Source organism: Prionailurus bengalensis, chromosome B2 (genome assembly GCF_016509475.1).
Source record: "Prionailurus bengalensis isolate Pbe53 chromosome B2, Fcat_Pben_1.1_paternal_pri, whole genome shotgun sequence".
In the NCBI taxonomy this organism is placed as follows: domain Eukaryota; kingdom Metazoa; phylum Chordata; class Mammalia; order Carnivora; family Felidae; genus Prionailurus; species Prionailurus bengalensis.
Genome location: NC_057349.1, coordinates 143,256,550 through 143,275,866, shown reverse-complemented (window position 1 = coordinate 143,275,866; position 19,317 = coordinate 143,256,550). Strand labels below are relative to the sequence as shown.

Sequence of the window (19,317 nt, the reverse complement as noted above, 5' to 3'; positions counted from 1 at the left end):
TGCTGGTTCCCTGGCAGTCTGCGGCATCCCTTGGCTTTGGAAGCATCACACGCAGATACCCGTTATGTCCACATGGTGTTCTCCTTGTGTGCAGATCTGCATCCAAATTTCCCTTTCTTAAAAGGACATCAGTCATATTTCAAGGGCGCCTGGGTGACACAGTCAGTTAAGCGTCCAATTCTTGATCTTGGCTCAGGTGATGATCTCACAGTTCATGAGTTCAAGCCCCGCATCAGGCTCTGTGCTGATGGCGCACAGCCTGCTTGGGTCTCTCCTCTCTTCCCTTCTCCCACTTGTGTGCACACTTGCGCTCTCTTCTCTCTCTCTCTCTCTCTCTCTCTCTCTCTCAAAATTAATAAATAAAATAAAAAAAAAAAAAGGACATCAGTCCCACCCCACTTCGGTATGTTCTCATTCTAATTTAACTAATTACATCTGCAAAGATCTTATTTCCATATAAGGTCACATCTGCTGAGGGTTAGGACATCCACATGTGAATTTTAAGGGGAGACAATTCAGCCCATTACACCATCCCCAAACCTATGAGTGAAAGAAAACCAGTGTTGGCCATTTATTATTAGGCAGTTTTTTAAAAGTATGGCCACAAAATATTGACGCTAGAAGTGGGATCCACATCCCCTTTCCTTGAGTCTGGGCCAGGCGGTAACGTAGTGCTGCTCTGTAGGGCCGATATTAAGTCATCAGAGCCCAGGCACTAGACAGGGGAGTGAAAGAGCTTCCAGGTGCTTCCAGCCCCAACTGTGAAGTCATCCCCAGTTTGAGCCTTGCCACCTGAGGTCCCAGACCTCGCCAAGGAAAGACAAATCCTCCTCACCCCATCCTGTCCCAATTCCTGACCCATAGAACCTGGGAGCACAGGAAAATGGCTATTGTTTAAGCCACTCATTTCTGGAGGAACTAGTACCTAGAAATGTTATAGTTCTTAGTTTTTCTTTAATGTGCCTTTAAAAATATATCTCACTAAAGTGAGTCACTGACTTCGTAGATCAAAAGGAAATGATAAATCATTTATCTGATTCTGAGATTTTCTTTAAGAAATAGAAAAACAGATAAGCTACATTTCTAAACATCAGCATCGTCCGTAATGAAAATAATGATTCCAACCATAGGTAACAGGGGGACATTCCCAAGTCCCAGGTGGAAGAGCTCGAGTGAAGCTTAATTTTAAACTCAATGGCTGCTAACATATGGTTTACTAATTTCACCCAATTACAAGTGCCACAAGTCAGAGTCTTACAGATGCAGAGAATATATGAGGCTCTTGGAAATGAAAATGATCACTATGCCACATTATCCATCACTCGTTTTGGGAAAGGGGGAGCACTTAGTATCTCAACCAGGTAAATAATTAAGCCAATATTAACACATACTAGAACCGAGTCAGTTTAAGCAGTCATCAAACATTCCTTCTGATACATGGGGTATAGCATGTGGCGCAAGACACAGACATTTTCTGGGAAATGAGAGCAGCCTCAGGGGGAACAGCTCAGGGAAGCTCTACAGACCGTGCTTCACCACCCCCCCTCCAACCCCCAGACGCAGAACTGACCAGACCACGTGTGGGCCAATCGAATATCTGCATTTGGTCCAAAGTGAGTAAGGTCAGTCTTACAAATCCTGTGTCATAATTTCCTCATTACTGAGTTTTTCGTTACTGAGTTTGACTGCTCTTTGGGGCAGCAGAAGTCTTAAAGCATTTTTTAACGAAGGGACAGAATGGTCCATAATGCCTTGCAAATCTGAAAGCATAAGTAATTACCTTGAAAGACAATGGACTTAGCTGGGTACAAGGTGCTCCAGCACTTTCCCCCGAAAACTATTATATGCTGTTTAATTGCCTTCTGATGTTGAGTGTTGCAGATAAAGACTAAGGCCAGAGGGATTTTTATTCTTGCAAAGGTAACTTGCTTCTTTTTGCCTAAATGCTCATAAGATATGTTTCCTATATGCTTATCATATAAAAATTGTTGCTATTAGTGTTTCTTAGAATGCAGTGAACCCTCTTGATCTGTGTGTTTAGGAAACACTTGTTAAATTAAGTCTTTGGTTGTTGCTTCGATCTTCCTACAGGGATAGGAATCAGAGGTTGAATTGTTATCACCTCCCATGCTGGGTCAATATTTTTTATCTTTTCCTCTAGATTCTGGGAACCTTCCTCACGGTAGTTCTTTAAATCGCTGATTTGACATTTGACAACATCCTCCAGTATGTAGATCTGAATTCTGTTACTGTATCTTTACTTTCCCTTTAATCCGTATTTCTTGACACTCTGCCTTGAGCTCTGGTTCAGACATGATGAGCTCTCAACTCCTCAAAATTCTAGGCATCCTCTCATCTCAAAGGCTTCACATGTGGTATTCTCTTCCCCCCTCACTGCACCTGGTGAATTTCATGTCTCTCCTCTTCCTCCTCTCCCTCATCTTCCAAGAAGGGAAATAAATCCACACCTGGATTTTCCAGCAGACACAGCATCATCATTGCCTCTGGACTCACTCTACCTATACCTGGGTGCATTTGAAATCTCCTTATCAAGCTGCAACCAGCCTGCTATGCACAACTCCTGTCCCCTCTCCCCTTGTCTACATCCACTACGTCCTTCCAGACAGAAATGGGACACACTATGTCTTTGCTGCCGTGGGTATTTCGTTCAAGGCTGGAAGACTTTCCCCTGAGTCAATACCATTTTAAACCAGGAGTCCCTGACACTGTCTTTTAAACAAATCACAGGGACAGGGACATTATCAGATAATTTCAAGAAGTACCCTTGAACGCACTTTAGAAGCCTTAGTTATGTCCATATATTATATTAGAGATTCTTATCGAAGAGACCTAAATACATAAGAATATGCACAAACAGCTAAGGCATATATACAATAAAGCACAATTCCACCAATGTTATTAATATTTTCAGATATCTGGTAAACTGTATGGAGAAGGGGGAAACACCAGCCTCCCAGGAAAGAGAATGGTCTCTACTTTCAAGATGTTCCAAGATGTTTCCCTTTTGGTAGGCAGGGGACTTACCTACCAGTGTCTCCATCTCTTGCATTTCAACATCATCTCAGGGCTGAGAGATTCCATTCATTCAACATATGAACATGTCTGAAAACTTGCTTCTGCTTCCTGCTAAGGGAATTGAGGTTGCGAGAATTTATTTCCGGGTAAAATTTTACAGATAACTAAAGTGACTTGTGATTAACTAATACATATGTAGAAAAAAACATTTAGTAATGGTTCTAGTTAAGACTTTTTTTGTTAAAAGGAATTAGCATATTTGTTTGGATTGAAAAGAAGCTAAATATATACATCTAGCAAGGACACTTCATAATATTGGTACATATGTTCCTGAAGTCATATAAAAATAGGTTTTTAAATTAACACATATTTCAGAGCACAATTCCTTTTTGAAGAATTACATTGTGAAATTTTGTAAATGAAGATTTCTTTTGAAAAATTATAACTATCTTTTTATTTTGGGTGAATTTTTTTTTTAATCTTTCATTTCTTTAAATTAGGTGTGCCTATCCCTTTATCTTAACCCTTTATAGTGTGAATTTATTGAAGAAAAAGATAATAATGTAAAGTGTCTACTTTTAAAAATTAAAGACCCTAGGATATTAGACTGTTTCAGGACATTTGGGTTTTATCTTTTTTTTAATGTGAAGGCTAGTATTAACTGACATTGGTTTTCATAAATTTGAAATCCACGGTCTTCACCAAAATCAAAGTAATTCTATAGCATCTACTTCTCCAGCTCTGCCTTCTAACCTTCTCAACCTATAGGATGTTGTCATATGCACCTCCTACAACCTTCGTAATATCAAAATGTTCCTTATTAAGTAGAGGAAGCAAGTTGAAGCCAAAGAAAAGAAAGACATCAGGCAGAAGCAAAGAAAAGAGTAGAGGTGCAGACATTCAAAGCCCCCTCCTGTCACCCACCCCACAGCACCACCATTCCTGAAGTCACATGAGCTGTCCTTATAAACTTCAAAACATTCCCTTCTTGGCAATCAAATCCCAACTGGGTTTCTCCCATCTGCAAACGAGTCTTCACTAATACAACTGCGTTATGTAATACCTATCTTGTTATAAAGTTGGGCATAAACAATTTTTATAATTTTTAATCTTATATTCACATAGCACCTCACAATTGTTGAAACACTGCCATACACACTGTCTTCTGGTATGTAAAAATAATTGGGTGAGATGGGTAAAGCAGAATCTACTATCTCTGTTAGTTTAAAATAACAACAACAACAAAAAATGTTGTCTTTACCAATAAGACAAAGAACATTCAAATTCTGCCTGAGGTCACACAGCTAGCAGGTGCGAAACTGGAGCTGGGCTCAAGTCTTCTGACTCTACATCCAGGGCTCTAAACCCACACTCCGGTCTGCAGATTCCTAGCCTGCTGCTCAGTGCGCTACTCCACACTCAGGCACACATGTCGAATATGCTACAGAGACTGGCTCTTTAAAGGAAATCTTTCCACAACTACTTTCTAACTGGTCTATTTTGTAAATGCGATTTTGTAAAATAGCATCTCCTTAATGCAAGGTATAACTTGTGCAGCTATTTACTTACTAAAAACTAATAAACAATTAGCGACACCTTGTGGCAAAAACATATTAATTCGTGTGCTACAACCACCCATTTTCACTTGACAGGCTTGTCCAAAGGCCTTATTAAGTAGTTAAGACAACAGCAAAAGTTATGGAAAGAATAATCTAAGGTTATAGATTCTCCTCATAACTAGATCTCTCTTCAAATTACACTACATGGGCTTTAGTCCCCACTCCACAAAAACTGCTGTTATTGTCAAGTTCACAGACGCCTTCCGTGGACCCAACGGTTACTTCTCACTTTTCATCTTACTTAAGCCCTCACACTATTTGACCAGGTTGAGCCCACTGCTCCTGAAACCTTGGTCTTGAGCAACACTACCTGTCTTCTTCTTACCTCTAAAGCCTTTCAAGCCCTCCCAGTGCTCACATACCAAATGTATGTATATCCCTGGCCCAACCTTTCTACTGAACTCCAGACTCACATCTCCAACCTACCAATTTGACGCATCCATTTGATGTCCAATAGCATCTCATAATTAACATACCCCAAATGGGATTCTTGATTTCTTACTTCTTCCACCCCATCGACTACATTTCCATAAATGACATGATTATCACGTTATTCTGCTCAAGTCCTAAACTTAGTGGTCATCTATTATTCCTTTATTCCTCCCCCTCTATCTAATCAACCAGTAAGTTATCTAGATCCATTCTCCAAAATGTCCCCAAATGCACCCCTTCTCTCCATTTTCCCTACGGTCACCCTAACTCAGCTGCACCACCTTCCTGACTAGTTTTAGTCTTCACCTCTTACAATCCATTCTTCACATAGCAATCAGTGATCTTTGTAAGAGAACTCAGAATGTATCATCTTCCCACCTTAAAAACCCTTGAATGGCTCCCCATAATCCAATCTCCCCATTCTGTAAGGCCCTACCTGATTGGATTCCTAGCTACCTCTAAAAACTCATTTCCAATCACTCTCCCCTTTGCTTTCCAAGTCCTGGCTACACTGGCCTTCTGTTACGTAAACATGACAGCTGTGCTCCCACCTTCAGGACAACACACTACCCATTCCCTTCTGCCTGCGTTGGTCTCCCCAACTTGATGTGGTTGGCTCCTTCCTAGGGCATACAGATCTCAGGTTAAACACTGTCTTTGCAGCCTTTCTCTGCAGTTGGGGTAAAGGGGCTGCTTAGGCACCCCCTATCCTACCTAACATCCTGTCGTGTTTTCATCGCAGCTTTTATCGTTCTATGAAACTTTTTTCTTTCTTTTTCAATTCATTTGCCTACTATGTTTCCCTTCACTAGAATGTAAGCCCCATCTGTCCCTAGATCTTACTGAAGTGCCTAGAACATGGAAGGTGCTTGATATTTGTTAAATAAGAGCTGTCATAGGTTCTCTCTCACACTCTCTTACTATGCTTAGAAATGGTTCAAAAACTATGGCCATTCAACTCATTTTCACACTCTAAACAGAGAGGCTCCCTCTTCTCTTCCTTGGATAAACCCTGCACATGTGCTATTCACTCATTCATTTGTTCACTCAATAAACTATTAGAGGCAAACATTAAGCCATGTGGTAGGGCCAAAGACATGAATAGGACCCAATTCCTATGCTCAAGAAACTTGTGGTCTAGTTGTGGAGGCAAACATGGTGACAAGTTGTTATAAAAGCCATGTGGCAAATAAAAGATGGGAATAGGATCAAGGACTACGTAAGCCCCAGTTAGAGGCATCAGAAATGTGTTTGTGGAGAAAAAGACTGGAGCTGTGGCTTAAAGGATGAGCAGAAAATCGACCAGAAGGGATAAAGGGAAAGTATAAATCATAGAGGCAGAACACACAAAGTCAGCACAGCAGGACTGCAAAGGTTCAGCTACTCTGGGGGAAAAAGCACAAGGAGAAACCAGCGAGACCTGAGCTAGGAAAATGAGGCAGTAACCAGGTAGAGAAGAGCCTACAGCACGTTTACGGAGCTTGAACTCACAGGGCAAAGTGGTTACAGAAATGTTTGAGGAGGGAGCTGGCAGGATGAGAGATGCATTTCAGTTACATTTTGTGGTTGCACAGAAGAGCCAGCTCAGGCTGTCTGGATCAGGTCAAAGCTAGTATAAACAGTGGGGATGCAAAGAAGAGGTCTCAGAATCAAGACAATTTAGGAGGTAAAATGGGCGGGGCTTGGTGATTATTGGGGATACGGAGAATGAGAGACAGAGGGGGAAAGAAACACAGCAAGAGATGATTAAGTGTAGGAAGATAATGAACATCATATGTTGATACTTCAGTGTATAGGTTCTAGAATCTGGCAGATAAGGGTTTAAATCTGTATTGTCACTTACTTGCCGTATGACTCTGTAAGTTACTTTAACCCCTTCAAGTTTTGGTCCCCTTATAAGTAAAAATAATATGAGAACCTACCTCACAGGGTCATTGTAAGAACTAAGTGAAATCATATATGTAAAGTGCTTAGTGCAGTGACTGCTTTATCAGAAACACCTATTAATTATTAAGGGATTTGAAAATTATTATGTACCTACCTGCATCCGTGGTACATCTGTGGTCATATCTACCTTTTCTCCTATTATCATGGAGGAAACGTGCATGATTCTAGGCAAGGCCAACCCTTCTAACTGTGCACAAGAACCCATTTTTTTCTGGCCTACATCAGCCCATCAATTCTTGGCTCTCGGCCCTCCATAGTCCATTCTGCCCTCTCTGGTCACTCCTATGAGCACCCATATACACTGTCAACTCTCCCATTAAAAAATATAAAACTTTCTCTTGGCCCAATTTCTCGCTGGCTACCACCCTGGTTCTTTCTTTTCCTTTGCAGCAAACCTCCCTGAGTCACTCTCTCTCTTCCCACTCTCTTCAAAATACAGAACTGAACTTTCTCCTCCCTAACTCCATCACAAGCACCCTTTGCTTCATCACCAATGATCTCTATGTTGCCAGATCCAATGTTCACAGCTTGCTTGATCCACAAATTGCATTAGCCATACTTACTTCTCCTTGAAACACTTTTTTGGGGCACCTGGGTGGCTCAGTGGGTTAAGCATCCAACTCATGGTTTCAGCTCGGGTCATGATCTCACAGGTCATGGGATGGAGCCCCATATCAGGCTCTGCATTGAGAGCATGGAGCCTGCTTCAGATTCTCTCTCTCCCTCTCCCACGCACTCTCTCTCTCTCAAAATAAATAAACTTTAAAAAAAAAAAAAAGAAACACTTTCTTCACTTGATTCCTGGTGACCAGACTTTCTGCAATTTCTTCCATCTCTCTGACCATCTTTTTCCAGTATCCTTTATTAGTTATTTTTCACATTCCCAGCCTCTAACTACATTCAAGGGCTCATCTGTCTTCTCTCTACACTCAGCAATCTCATCAAGTCACATGGCTTTAAATATCATCTTTATGCCATCAACCCAAAAATCCCTCTCTACTCTTGACCAATCCCCCTGAAGCCCGACTCCCATGTCAAACTGTCTACTCAATATCTCCACTTGGATGACTAACATGCTTTTCAAGCTTAATGTGCCTAAAACTGAACTTCTAATGTTCCCCCCAAAACCTGCTCTTTCCCAGTGTTCCCTGTATTAGTAAACAGAAACTCCATTCTTGGCATAGCTTCTGCCTAGGACTGAGTAGTACCTTGAATGAGACAACTCTCCTACAGGAATAACTGTAAAAGCTGAAAACAAAAACAAAAACAAAAACAAAAACAAAAACCACACAGGTTCTGTGAAGGCCCTAGAGAATAACCAAACCAGTGGACATGAGGGATTGGGATCCCAGGGATAAAGAAAATACACAGGGACACGGAACTTCTCCATTGCTTTTCTTCCAGGGCATTTACAGAGCTCCAGAGAAGGGCATTTACAGGCAAGCAGAAAGCAATGGTCTAGCGATGTCAGATGTAGGGAGATAGAAATCAGAGCTGAGAAATGCAGACAGAACTTGAAGGGACAAGATCCCCGACGAAGGTGGATCACAGAGAAGTAAGCCTGACAATTTGGTTTTTACCGGCATTTGCTAAATTCTAAGCTGCAAGGACACTAGAAATCAAGAAACAAAGGTACTGCAGTGGCTAAAATGGTAAGCAGACTTTTCAATAACTTCACAGAGTTGGGAACACAAAAATGAGAGTTCAAGGGCCCCAAAGATGGGGATCTGTTGAACACCCCAGGCTTTCTGTTGAGATTCCTAAAGGCCTGTGCTCTGGGATAAGGGCAAACCAGAAAGTAATCAGCCCTCCTAAAGCCTGAATTCTTGATTAAAAGTCATCTGCTCCTACTCTAATTGGGAGCTGGAATAAAATTACATCCTCTAGAAAAAGAGTACACCTGCCGGAGCACCTCTGCAATTTTTTCTACACAATCTTCAACATTTAGTCATAAATTTTAGCATGATCTTTAACTCCTTTCTTTCTCTACTGCCCAATTTTTTTTTCTTGTGAATTTTTCATTGGGATATAAGGGATGGATTAGGAACTGTCTTGTGGGGTTATGCCCCACCAGGTAAATGTCCAATCTAATCTTCCTGGGATAACTTGTGGAGCTTTTTCTTGTTCTTGGAGCTCCTGCTCTTGCTGAAAGCAGCCCCTTCCAGCCCACTGCTGAGTGGCTCCTCCTTGGAAGAGAACTTCCTCTTTTTCTTGGGGAGGCTCCCATTTCCTGCCTCTTCAGCATCACTAACTGGCTCCTCTTTGGTCTAGTGCCCCATTTCTACTCCATCTGTTTCTACTTTCAAAATAGATTCAGGATCTCTCTGACCACATCTCACCCCTCCATTGCCTGGTCCCTGATCCAAACCACTTTCTCAGCCAGCCTTACTGGTACTCTGCTTCTCTCTGCCCCACTTCAGCCTATTCTCAACCCAGCAGTTAGAATAGAAATGCTTTAAAAAAAAAAAATTTCAAATTATGTCCCAATAATCAAAACCCTCTGGGGCTTTTAACCTCAGAATAAAAGTTCATCTTTATGCTGACCTACAAGGCACAAAGATCTGAATTCATTACCTCTGACGTCATCTCCTGATGCTCTCCTCTGCTCCACCCACCCTAGCCTCCTTACTCTTACCCTTGAACACACCTGGTTTGTATGTGCCTTAGAACTTGGCACTGACTGCGTCTTGGAATGTTAGTCTCCAGTTTCACGGCTTCACCTCCTTCACATCTTTATTCAAAGGCTCCCTTCTCAGTGAAGCCTTCCCTGACCAATCTGAAATCTCCAGGTCCCCCTCCACCTCTGACACCTCCTGGCCTGTGGTTTCTCCTTAGCTCTTGGAATTATCAAACATATGTATTTACTCACTTAGAGTTCTCCAAAGACCCCTTGGGCTTTTGAGCCTTTGATCAAGCCATTCTGAATGCACTTCCCCCCAAGACCTTCACCACTAAAAACACTGTCACCCGTCAGACACAACTAAAAATGTCACTTTCTCTTGTTAATGGTTATCCTAAGTTACCACGAAATTCAGTGATCAGACCTCAAATCTTCACGCAGTGTTTTTACCTCTAGCACTGCCTACACATCTCTATGTTAGGATTATTTATACAATACCTACACTAGCTTTCGGTCTTAATCTTCAAAGTACAGGAGGAATTTAGATCTCAATATAACCGCTTATCATTCCCCAGCACAGTTCTAAGTATTTTATACTTATTAACACTTTGAATCCTCATGACAAACCCTGATAAATTCTCTTACCCTCATTTTACAGATCAGGAGAACGAAGCGCAAAAGCATTAACTTGCCAGAGGTCGTGGGCCTTGCACACGGCAGAACGTGAGTTCAAATCCGCACAGCACTTGGCTGAACTGAGGGAGTACATGCACGTGCAAATAACTGATAGGCCGGGGATACACACACTTCACATACAAGAACTCTAACATTTTTAACGTTGTTCATACTAAAACTAAAGCACCTGCATTTCGAAGAGCAGACCCCACGCCATGATGCTTCGTTCTCCAGAGTCTGGAGCCTGACAGATTATGATATAGGAGGCCTAAAAGAAAGACTCAATAAAGCACCCACCCCTCTGCCAAAATTAGGGGTCTGAGGGGCGGCCCCTGCAGCTCCGCGCATCCGTGGGTCCTCTGAGGTGCTAGCAACAGAGCGGTAGGCGAAGGAAGGCGGGAAATGCAGACAGGGCTGCGGAGCGCGCCCCGGAGGCGCAGGGGTGGCGGTGCTGGGAGACGCCAAGAAGCCCTCCCCCGGCCCTGGCACGTAACAGAGCTGGGAGCCCGGGTGCCACGTGTGTGCGATCACAGGTGAGCAGCGCCAGGTAGCGGCGCGACGGGAGCAGAAACGACCGAGGGCGCCCCTTAAGGAACGGGAGCACGTGGGCCTGGGAGAATGGCGCCGAAAAGCCAGACTCCAAACTGGGGACGAGGACGGCCGCGGTGCCTGCCAAGATCCTCAGCACCGCCCTGCCCGACTCGCCCGGCAGAGAGCCCCTAATCTGCAGACGCACCTTCCGGGGAGGCGCGCGCGCGCGCGCGCGCGGAGGCAAGAGCCGGAAGTTCCCCTGAGAACGGGCCTTCCCGCGAAAACCGCCGGCCGGAACTGCCAGGAGGTCCCGCCTCCGGGCGGAACTCCGGGTTGCCGGGCAACCGCGGTGGGAGACGCAGGCTGGCTCAGTGTTCCGTGGGGCAAGCCGAGTGTAGCTCCCACCTCCTGTCCTGGCAACTTCCTTTCCCGGCCGCCTTCCTTCTGGCCGCCTCTCCTTGCGTCGGGGAATCCCTGCCCTTGGCAATACGTACACCTCTCCGGCTCCCTAGACCGCTTAGCGCCCACCTGCTTGAAAGCCGGTATTCACCCGAAGCGGAGCGACCTGGCCCCCGAGCGTGGCCTCCACGCTGACCGACCGCACCTCCTCGGCCATGGGCACCTACACCTACACCTACACCAGCCGGCCTCGGGCCCTGCCCTGCCAGCGCCGCCGTTACCGGGACCACCTGATGCAGCTGTGAGTGAGCAACCGGCCCCCTGGGTGGTCTCCACCTGCCCCCATCCCGGGACCTCGGGATTCTGGCCCCTTCGCCCTGGCGACTCTGCCCACGCTGCTCTCCCCACTCCACAGCCTCCGAAATAAAATCTCTTCCCTAAAGAACTCCCCCGTGGCGTGGAGGAATGAAGCAAGAAGGGGCACGGGTGGCCTCCCTTAGTTAACATTTAGTGATAATGAGTTGCTGGCATGATCAATAACATGTACATGAAACCCCCTTGTTTCACAACATTTGAGTCACTATTGTTGGCCAACTATCCGCACCTCACTAAGGGCATTCATGTACGTTTTCTTCCTTAGTCCACAGTACTGTGAAGTTGGTTTTGTAACTCCCATTATGCACATGAAGAAACAGACTGAAAGCCAAATAAAGCTCTTTGCACCCCAGTCTTTGGCCAGGAATCATCAGGTCATCCTTCCATGTTGGACCCCAAATTGTATTTTTACATTAATGCGTTTATTTGCAAATATTCAAATATCCATATGTATTATTATCCATAATAACGTTTACGGCCCTTTCTAAAGCTTATAGTTCCTGCTATAAGCCTCAAATTTTGGAACCAGCAGAATTGCCCAGGAATGCAGACTCCCTGGAAGCTGAAACCTTTGTTGTCTTTTGTCCACCTAGGACTGTGCCTGACATACAGGGAGCACTCAAAACAAATTGTTGAATTAATGACTGAACATATCAGCTAAGTAACTCTTGATGCTTATTTCAAACATTTAGTCTAAATTTGTAATTGTCTTATGACAAATAAAAACCTTGTTTATAAGAAATGCTTGTCATGGGGCGCCTGGCTGGCTCAGTCAATGGAGCATGCAACTCTTGATCTCGGGATTGTGGGTTCAACCCCCATGTTGGGTGTAGAGGTTACTTTAAAAAAATAAAATAAATTTTTTTTTTAAAAAAAGAAAGAAAAAAAATTCCTGTCACTTTAAGGAAACCAGGATGGAAAATTTAAATTTATAGATGGATTATTTATACAGTAAAAGGTTTCGACTTAAAAACACTCTCAAAAACACTTTCTGGTGTCTTTAAGTGTTGCTTACAAATCATTACTAGTAAATTACACCAACAATGAAATAAGAATAAATGGTGTTTCATTAGGAATGATTTTTTTTCATAGCTAGTTGATAAGCAACTTGTAGGACCTTGTTTATATTGAAGCAATCCATTGATTACAACCATTGGAAGGAGTGTGTATGTGCATGTGTTTGATTTTTCAGTTTAAAATTATCAGTGGTGATTTTCAGTTTATAAAATTAATGAATGCTTGTTGAAGCAAATGAAAAATACAAAATAAGAATGAAAAAGGCAAATGAACTCCCACCCACCTCTATTCCCACTTCCCTTAACAATCTTATATTATTCTTCTACACCTCTGTACTTGAGGATATGTACCGTATATAGGAGGTTTATTTCCAAAATAGAATCATACTACACATATTAATCTGTAATTAGCTTCCTCCCTGCTTTTTACAACCTCTAATTCTTTTTTTTTCCTAATTTCTTTATGTATACATACACATATTTAATTTTATATAAATAGAATGCTATCATTTATGCTGGGGTACATTCTTAGTGCACCACCCTCTTCCCTTGTAAACCTGCTCTTCCCTTCCTGCCCAGAGGGTAAACCATGTTAATGACCTTACATGAATGTTTCTGGACTTTTCTCCATATTTGCGTTTGTGTACAAATATATAAGTATATACATACAAGTACACACAGGAGTTTTGTCTACTTCTTAGCAATGATAACATACACAATTCTCAACATCTTCCTTTTCTCAGTTAATTCTTTCTAGAAACCCTCCCAATTAGTTTCAATAGCATGATGTGCCCTATACGGATGTATAACGTGTTACTAAAATTTTCCACTATTGATAGATATTGGTAGATATTCAGATATTCACATATTTTCCACTATTGATATTGATAGATACTCAGTTTGCTTCAAGTTTTTAACACAAAGAGGAAGATTTCAATAAACAACTTCATATGCTGGCCTTTTGATTTCTATGAAGCAGATTCCCAGGATGGGATTGTTAGGTCACGAATATTTTTAACATGAACAGATGGAATGATAGGCCTTTCCTTTAGGAATGTTTGAACATATCTTTTTCCATACATCCTCACCAGCAATAGGTGGTAGGGATTTTTCTTTCTTCTTGGCTTTTGATAGTGTAAAAACAAAACTAAGATGTTTTCTCATTATTATATTAATTAGCACTAGGAGGTTTTAATCAAGTGAGCGTCATGTTTAGATTATTCTATTTTAAAAGACCACTGGATACAACGTATAGAACAAACTGAGGGAGAAATGTTAACAGTTAAGAGACTGAAAGAGTTTTGCAGTAGTCCACGTAGAAGACAGTGGTGGCAATGAGCGATGGATAGATGTGAAAAAGATTTGGGGAGGAGAATCAATAGGACTGCTAGGATGCAGGGAGTGAGGAAGAAAGAAGAACCACGGATGACTCCCAGGCTTCTAGATTAAGACAATTGGGTGGTTAGCAGTACCATATAATGAAACAGAGAACACTAAAGAAGTAACAGTTTGGAGTGGGAGAGTGATAATTGGTTCAATTTTGAGGTTGCTTTTGAGATATCTCAGTGAGATGTCATTGAACATTATCAATTGGATATACATTCCTAGAGCTCAGAGGAGAGTTCTGAGCTAAAGGTGAAATAAAATAGGGAGTTTTAGGTATAAGGATTATGAGTGAAGTCTTTTGAGAATGGATATGGTCGACTAAGGCAAGAGAAGGCTGAGCCCTGAGGAAATCCTTCAGTATAGGGGGAGCCAGCCAACGCAGGCTGAGAAAGAACAGTTAAAGAAGTCCTAGAAAAGACAATCAGAAGACTATGGTAGTGCCACAGAGGCTAGAAAAGAGAGTGCTTCAGTGAAGGAGTGGCCAACTGAGCTGAACACTTCCCAGGGATCAAGTAAAATGCACAGTGTAACACGTCTGGGTTGTAAGTAACATGAAGTCAGGTTATCCAACAGTGGTTTCAATATATGATAAAAAAGCAACTTACTACCCTTCTCAAAATCATTTCTGGTGGAGTACTATTATTGTGTAGGTCAATATTTTGTTTCATAGCCATACATAGGATATCATTTTAAAGAACTTTAAATCAGGGACACCTCGGTGGCTCAGTTGGTTAAGAGTCCAACTTCGGCTCAGGTCATGATCTCACAATTCGTGGGTTCGAGCCCCGCGTTGGGCTCTGAGCTGACAGCTCAGAGCCTGGAGCCTGCTTCAGACTCTGTGTCTCCCTTGCTCCCCGCCCCTCCCCCACTCACGCTCTGTCCCTCTCTCTCAAAAATAAATAAACACTGAAAAAAACTTTTTAAAAGAACTTTGAATTAAAACATCAATTCTATGTTTTTCACTATTCACTATTGATACTCTGATCCCCCAGATTAAAATTTTATTAACATTTAAAACAATATCATTTGTGGGACACCTGGGTGGCTCAGTCAGTTAAGCAGTCAGTTAAGTGTCTGACTTCAGCTCAGGTTATGATCTCACGGTTCATGAGTTCGAGCCCCGCATCAGGCTTTATGATGACAGCTGAGAGCCTGGAACCTGCTTCTACCCTACTCGCCCCTACCCTACTCTCTGCCCCTACCCTACTCGCACTCTGTCTGTGTCTCTCAAAAATGAATGAACATTAAATAAAAAATATATATCATTTGAAAATACATCTCTTTGCCTATGTGAGATAAAAGGTTTTATTTTTTTAATTAATAATTTATTTTTTAATTTACATCCAAGTTAGCATATGGTGCAATAATGATTTCAGGAGTAGATTCCTTAATGCCCATTACCCATTTAGCCCATTCCCCCCAACTCCTCCAGTAACCCTCAGTTTGTTCTCCATATTTATGAGTCTCTTCTGTTTTGTCCCCCTCCCTGTTTTTATATTATTTTTGCTTCCCTTCCCTTATGTTCATCTGTTTTGTCTCTTAAAGTCCTCATATGAGTGAAGTCATATGATTTTTGTCTTTCTCTGACTAATTTCACTTAGCATAATACCCTCCAGTTCCATCCACGTAGTTGCAAATCGCAAGACTTCATTCTTTTTGATTGCTGAGTAATACTCCATTGGAGATATATATATATATACCACATCTTCTTTATCCATTCACCCATCAATGGACATTGGGCTCTTTCCATACTTTGGTTATTGTTGATAGTGCTGTTATAAACATGGGGGTGCATGTGCCCCTTCGAAACAGCACACCTGTATCCCTTGGATAAATGCCTCATAGGGCAATTGCTGGGTTGTAGGGTAGTTCTATTTTCAGTTTTTTGAGGAACCTCCATACTGTTTTCCAGAGTGGCTGCACCAGCTTGCATTCCCACCAATAATGCAAAAGAGACCCTCTTTCTCCACATCCTCACCAACCTCTGTTGTCACCTGAGTTGTTAATGTTAGCCATTCTGACAGGTGTGAGGTGGTATCTCATTGTGGTTCTGATTTGTATTTCCCTGATGATCAGTGATGCTGAGCATTTTTTCATGTGTCGGTTGGCCATCTGGATGTCTTCTTTGGAGAAGTGTCTATTCATGTCTCTTGCCCATTTCTTCACTGGATTATTTGTTTTTTGGGTGTTGAGTTTGAGAAGTTCTCTATAGATTTTGGATACTAACCCTTTATCTGATATGCCATTTGCAAATATCTTCTCGCATTCTGTCGGTTGCCTTTTAGTTTTGCTGATCGTTTCCTTCTCTGTGCAGAAGCTTTTTATTTTGATGAGGTCCCAGTAGTTGGTTTTTGCTTTTGTTTCCCTTGCCTCTGGAGACGTGTTGAGTAAGAAGTTGCTGCGGCCAAGATCAAAGAGGTTTTTGACTGCTTTCTCCTCAAGGATTTTGATGGCTTCCTGTCTTACATTGAGGCCTTTCATCCATTTGAGTTTATTTTTGTGAATGGTGTAAGAAAGTGGTCCAGGTTCATTCTTCTGCATGTCGCTGTCCAGTTTTCCCAGCACCACTTGCTGAAGAGACTGTCTGTATCCCATTGGATATTCTTTTCCTGCTTTGTCAAAGATTAGTTGGCCAAACATTGGTGAGTCCATTTCTGGGTTCTCTATTCTGTTCCATTGATCTGAGTGTCTGTTTGTGCCAGTACCATACTGTCTTGATGGTTACATCTTTGTATTAAGCTTGAAGTCCCGTGAAAATATATCTTAGAGGTTAAAGAACAATGAGAAATTTGACTTACTTTTTAAACCTGATTCTGTGAATCCTTTCAACCCTTCAATCAAATTATTGTCAGTACTTGAAGGCAGACCCCTTTCCCACTGGCCATTTTCACATTTGTCAGTTAGCCCAACAGATTTACAGCCTAAATCCAGCTCTACCACTTGCTAGCTAGGTAACCTTGGGCACATTCCTTTCTCAATCTCCTTCCTCTTCTGTCAAATGAGAATCATAGTTCCCATCTGGAAGCTTATTGTGAGCAATAATTAAAATATGTGGAGTGGCTGGCATCTAATAAGCATTCAATAAGTGGTAGTCATTTGTCATTGAGTGTGTCAGAACAAAAATCTGTATTCTTAACATTTTTATCTTAGTCTAAATCCAATTAAAAATGAGTTGACTTGGGGCGCCTGGGTGGCGCAGTCGGTTAAGCGTCCGACTTCAGCCAGGTCACGATCTCGCGGTCTGTGAGTTCGAGCCCCGCGTCAGGCTCTGGGCTGATGGCTCAGAGCCTGGAGCCTGTTTCCGATTCTGTGTCTCCCTCTCTCTCTGCCCCTCCCCCGTTCATGCTCTGTCTCTCTCTGTCCCAAAAATAAATAAATGTTGAAAAAAAAATTTAAAAAAAAAAATGAGTTGACTTGCATAGACCAAACACTCTATTACCGTAGTTATTTAGTATTTGCTGTTTTACAGTGCTGAAGAGCCTGTGCATCATGGAAACATAATGTATGACAGAAGGGTCGTCCGAGGCAATACTTATGCTCTACACACAGGACCGCTGGTAAGTATAATGTGAATATTCTAACACAGAGCTTTTCAAACTAACTGTGCTAACGGACCAGTTTGTTTGTTTTGATTTCTAATTTGTTGCAAACTAAAACTTTTGTAAAATAGAATATTGACAGACTCCTGGAAAAATGAAATCTAAAAATAAAAAAAGACATGCAAAATACAAGGCTGCTGGTGATTGCCAGGGGCTGGGAGAGTGGGGGAATAGGGAATTAGTGTTTACCGGGTGCAGAAGTTCAGTTTTGCAATATGAAAAGAGTTCCGGAGATGGATGGTGGTAATGGTTGTGCAACAATATGAATGTACTTAATGCCACTGAATTCTACACCTAAATATGGCTAAGATGGTAAATTTATGTGCACTTCACTGCAATTAAAAATAACAATTATTCCGATTCTGTGTCTCCCTCTCTCTCTGCCCCTCCCCCGTTCATGCTCTGTCTCTCTCTGTCCCAAAAATAATTAAACGTTAAAAAAAAAAAATTTAAAAAAAAGGGGCGCCTGGGTGGCACAGTCGGTTAAGCGTCCGACTTCAGCCAGGTCACGATCTCGCGGTCTGTGAGTTCGAGCCCCGCGTCAGGCTCTGGGCTGATGGCTCAGAGCCTGGAGCCTGTTTCCGATTCTGTGTCTCCCTCTCTCTCTGCCCCTCCCCCGTTCATGCTCTGTCTCTCTCTGTCCCAAAAATAAACGTTAAAAAAAAAATTTTTTTTAAAATAACAATTAAATAATACAAAGCCCAAGATTTTATTAGATTAACAGAACTTTGTAACACTGCTCTAAAAGTTTGTAAACTTCTACTCTCAATTTCTGTAATTAAATTTTTGCAGACCAAACAGTTCATAGGCATCCATGTAACATATTTAAGTTTGTTTAAATTATTTCATACTGTAGGGGCGCCTGGGTGGCGCAGTCGGTTAAGCGTCCGACTTCAGCCAGGTCACGATCTCGCGGTCCGGGAGTCCGAGCCCCACGTCAGGCTCTGGGCTGATGGCTCAGAGCCTGGAGCCTGTTTCCAATTCTGTGTCTCCCTCTCTCTCTGCCCCTCCCCCGTTCATGCTCTGTCTCTCTCTGTCCCAAAAATAACTAAACGTTGAAAAAAAATTAAAATAAATAAATAAATAAATAATTTCATACTGTAATACTATTTTAATTATTTAGTCAAAAATTATTTTCTTTAATTCACTCAGTAAATATTTATAAAGTTTTAGCACTCCTGTGCTGAGTACGTAGGATACAGAGATGATTAGGATGTGGCATGATATTAAGAGTGACGATTTCTTGGTACAGAAATGAAATATAGTTAATATGTAAACACTGTATGATATATATGTGCCTAACACCACATGGCGATATGTGGAATATTAGACATTTTGAAGCATGAAATATACATCAAAACCACCTAGAAAACTCACTAAAAATATGGATGTTTCAGCTATACCCGAGATCTACTACATTAAAACCTTCAAGGGTTGGACACAGGAATGTGCATTATTAGTAACTTCCCTAGGCAGTCCTGATACAGCCAATTCAGGGACCAACACTTGAAAACAACAGCTCAAATATGCAATATGGATATGTGTTTCGGCATCTTGTGGCAGTAGGAATGAACCCTGGCACATCTAGAAGTAAAGGAAAAAAGAGAATCACCATTTTTTTAGTTTTTTTTTTAATTAGTATTTTGATGATTTGATATACTTTTTTTTTTTTTAGTTCTCTA

At 42.0% G+C, this 19,317-nt stretch overlaps 1 protein-coding gene across 1 annotated transcript in view; it reads left to right on the top strand.

Annotated features, from left to right (window-relative positions):
* Nucleotides 1-8,535: 8,535 nt before the first annotated feature.
* The window catches only part of RSPH3 (radial spoke head 3), a 29,710-nt gene continuing 18,928 nt past the window's right edge, over nt 8,536-19,317 (top strand). The window contains 4 exon segments of the mRNA XM_043593202.1: nt 8,536-8,589; nt 10,826-11,419; nt 11,421-11,560; nt 17,506-17,593. Of these exon segments, the coding sequence (XP_043449137.1) occupies nt 8,536-8,589; nt 10,826-11,419; nt 11,421-11,560; nt 17,506-17,593 (876 nt within the window).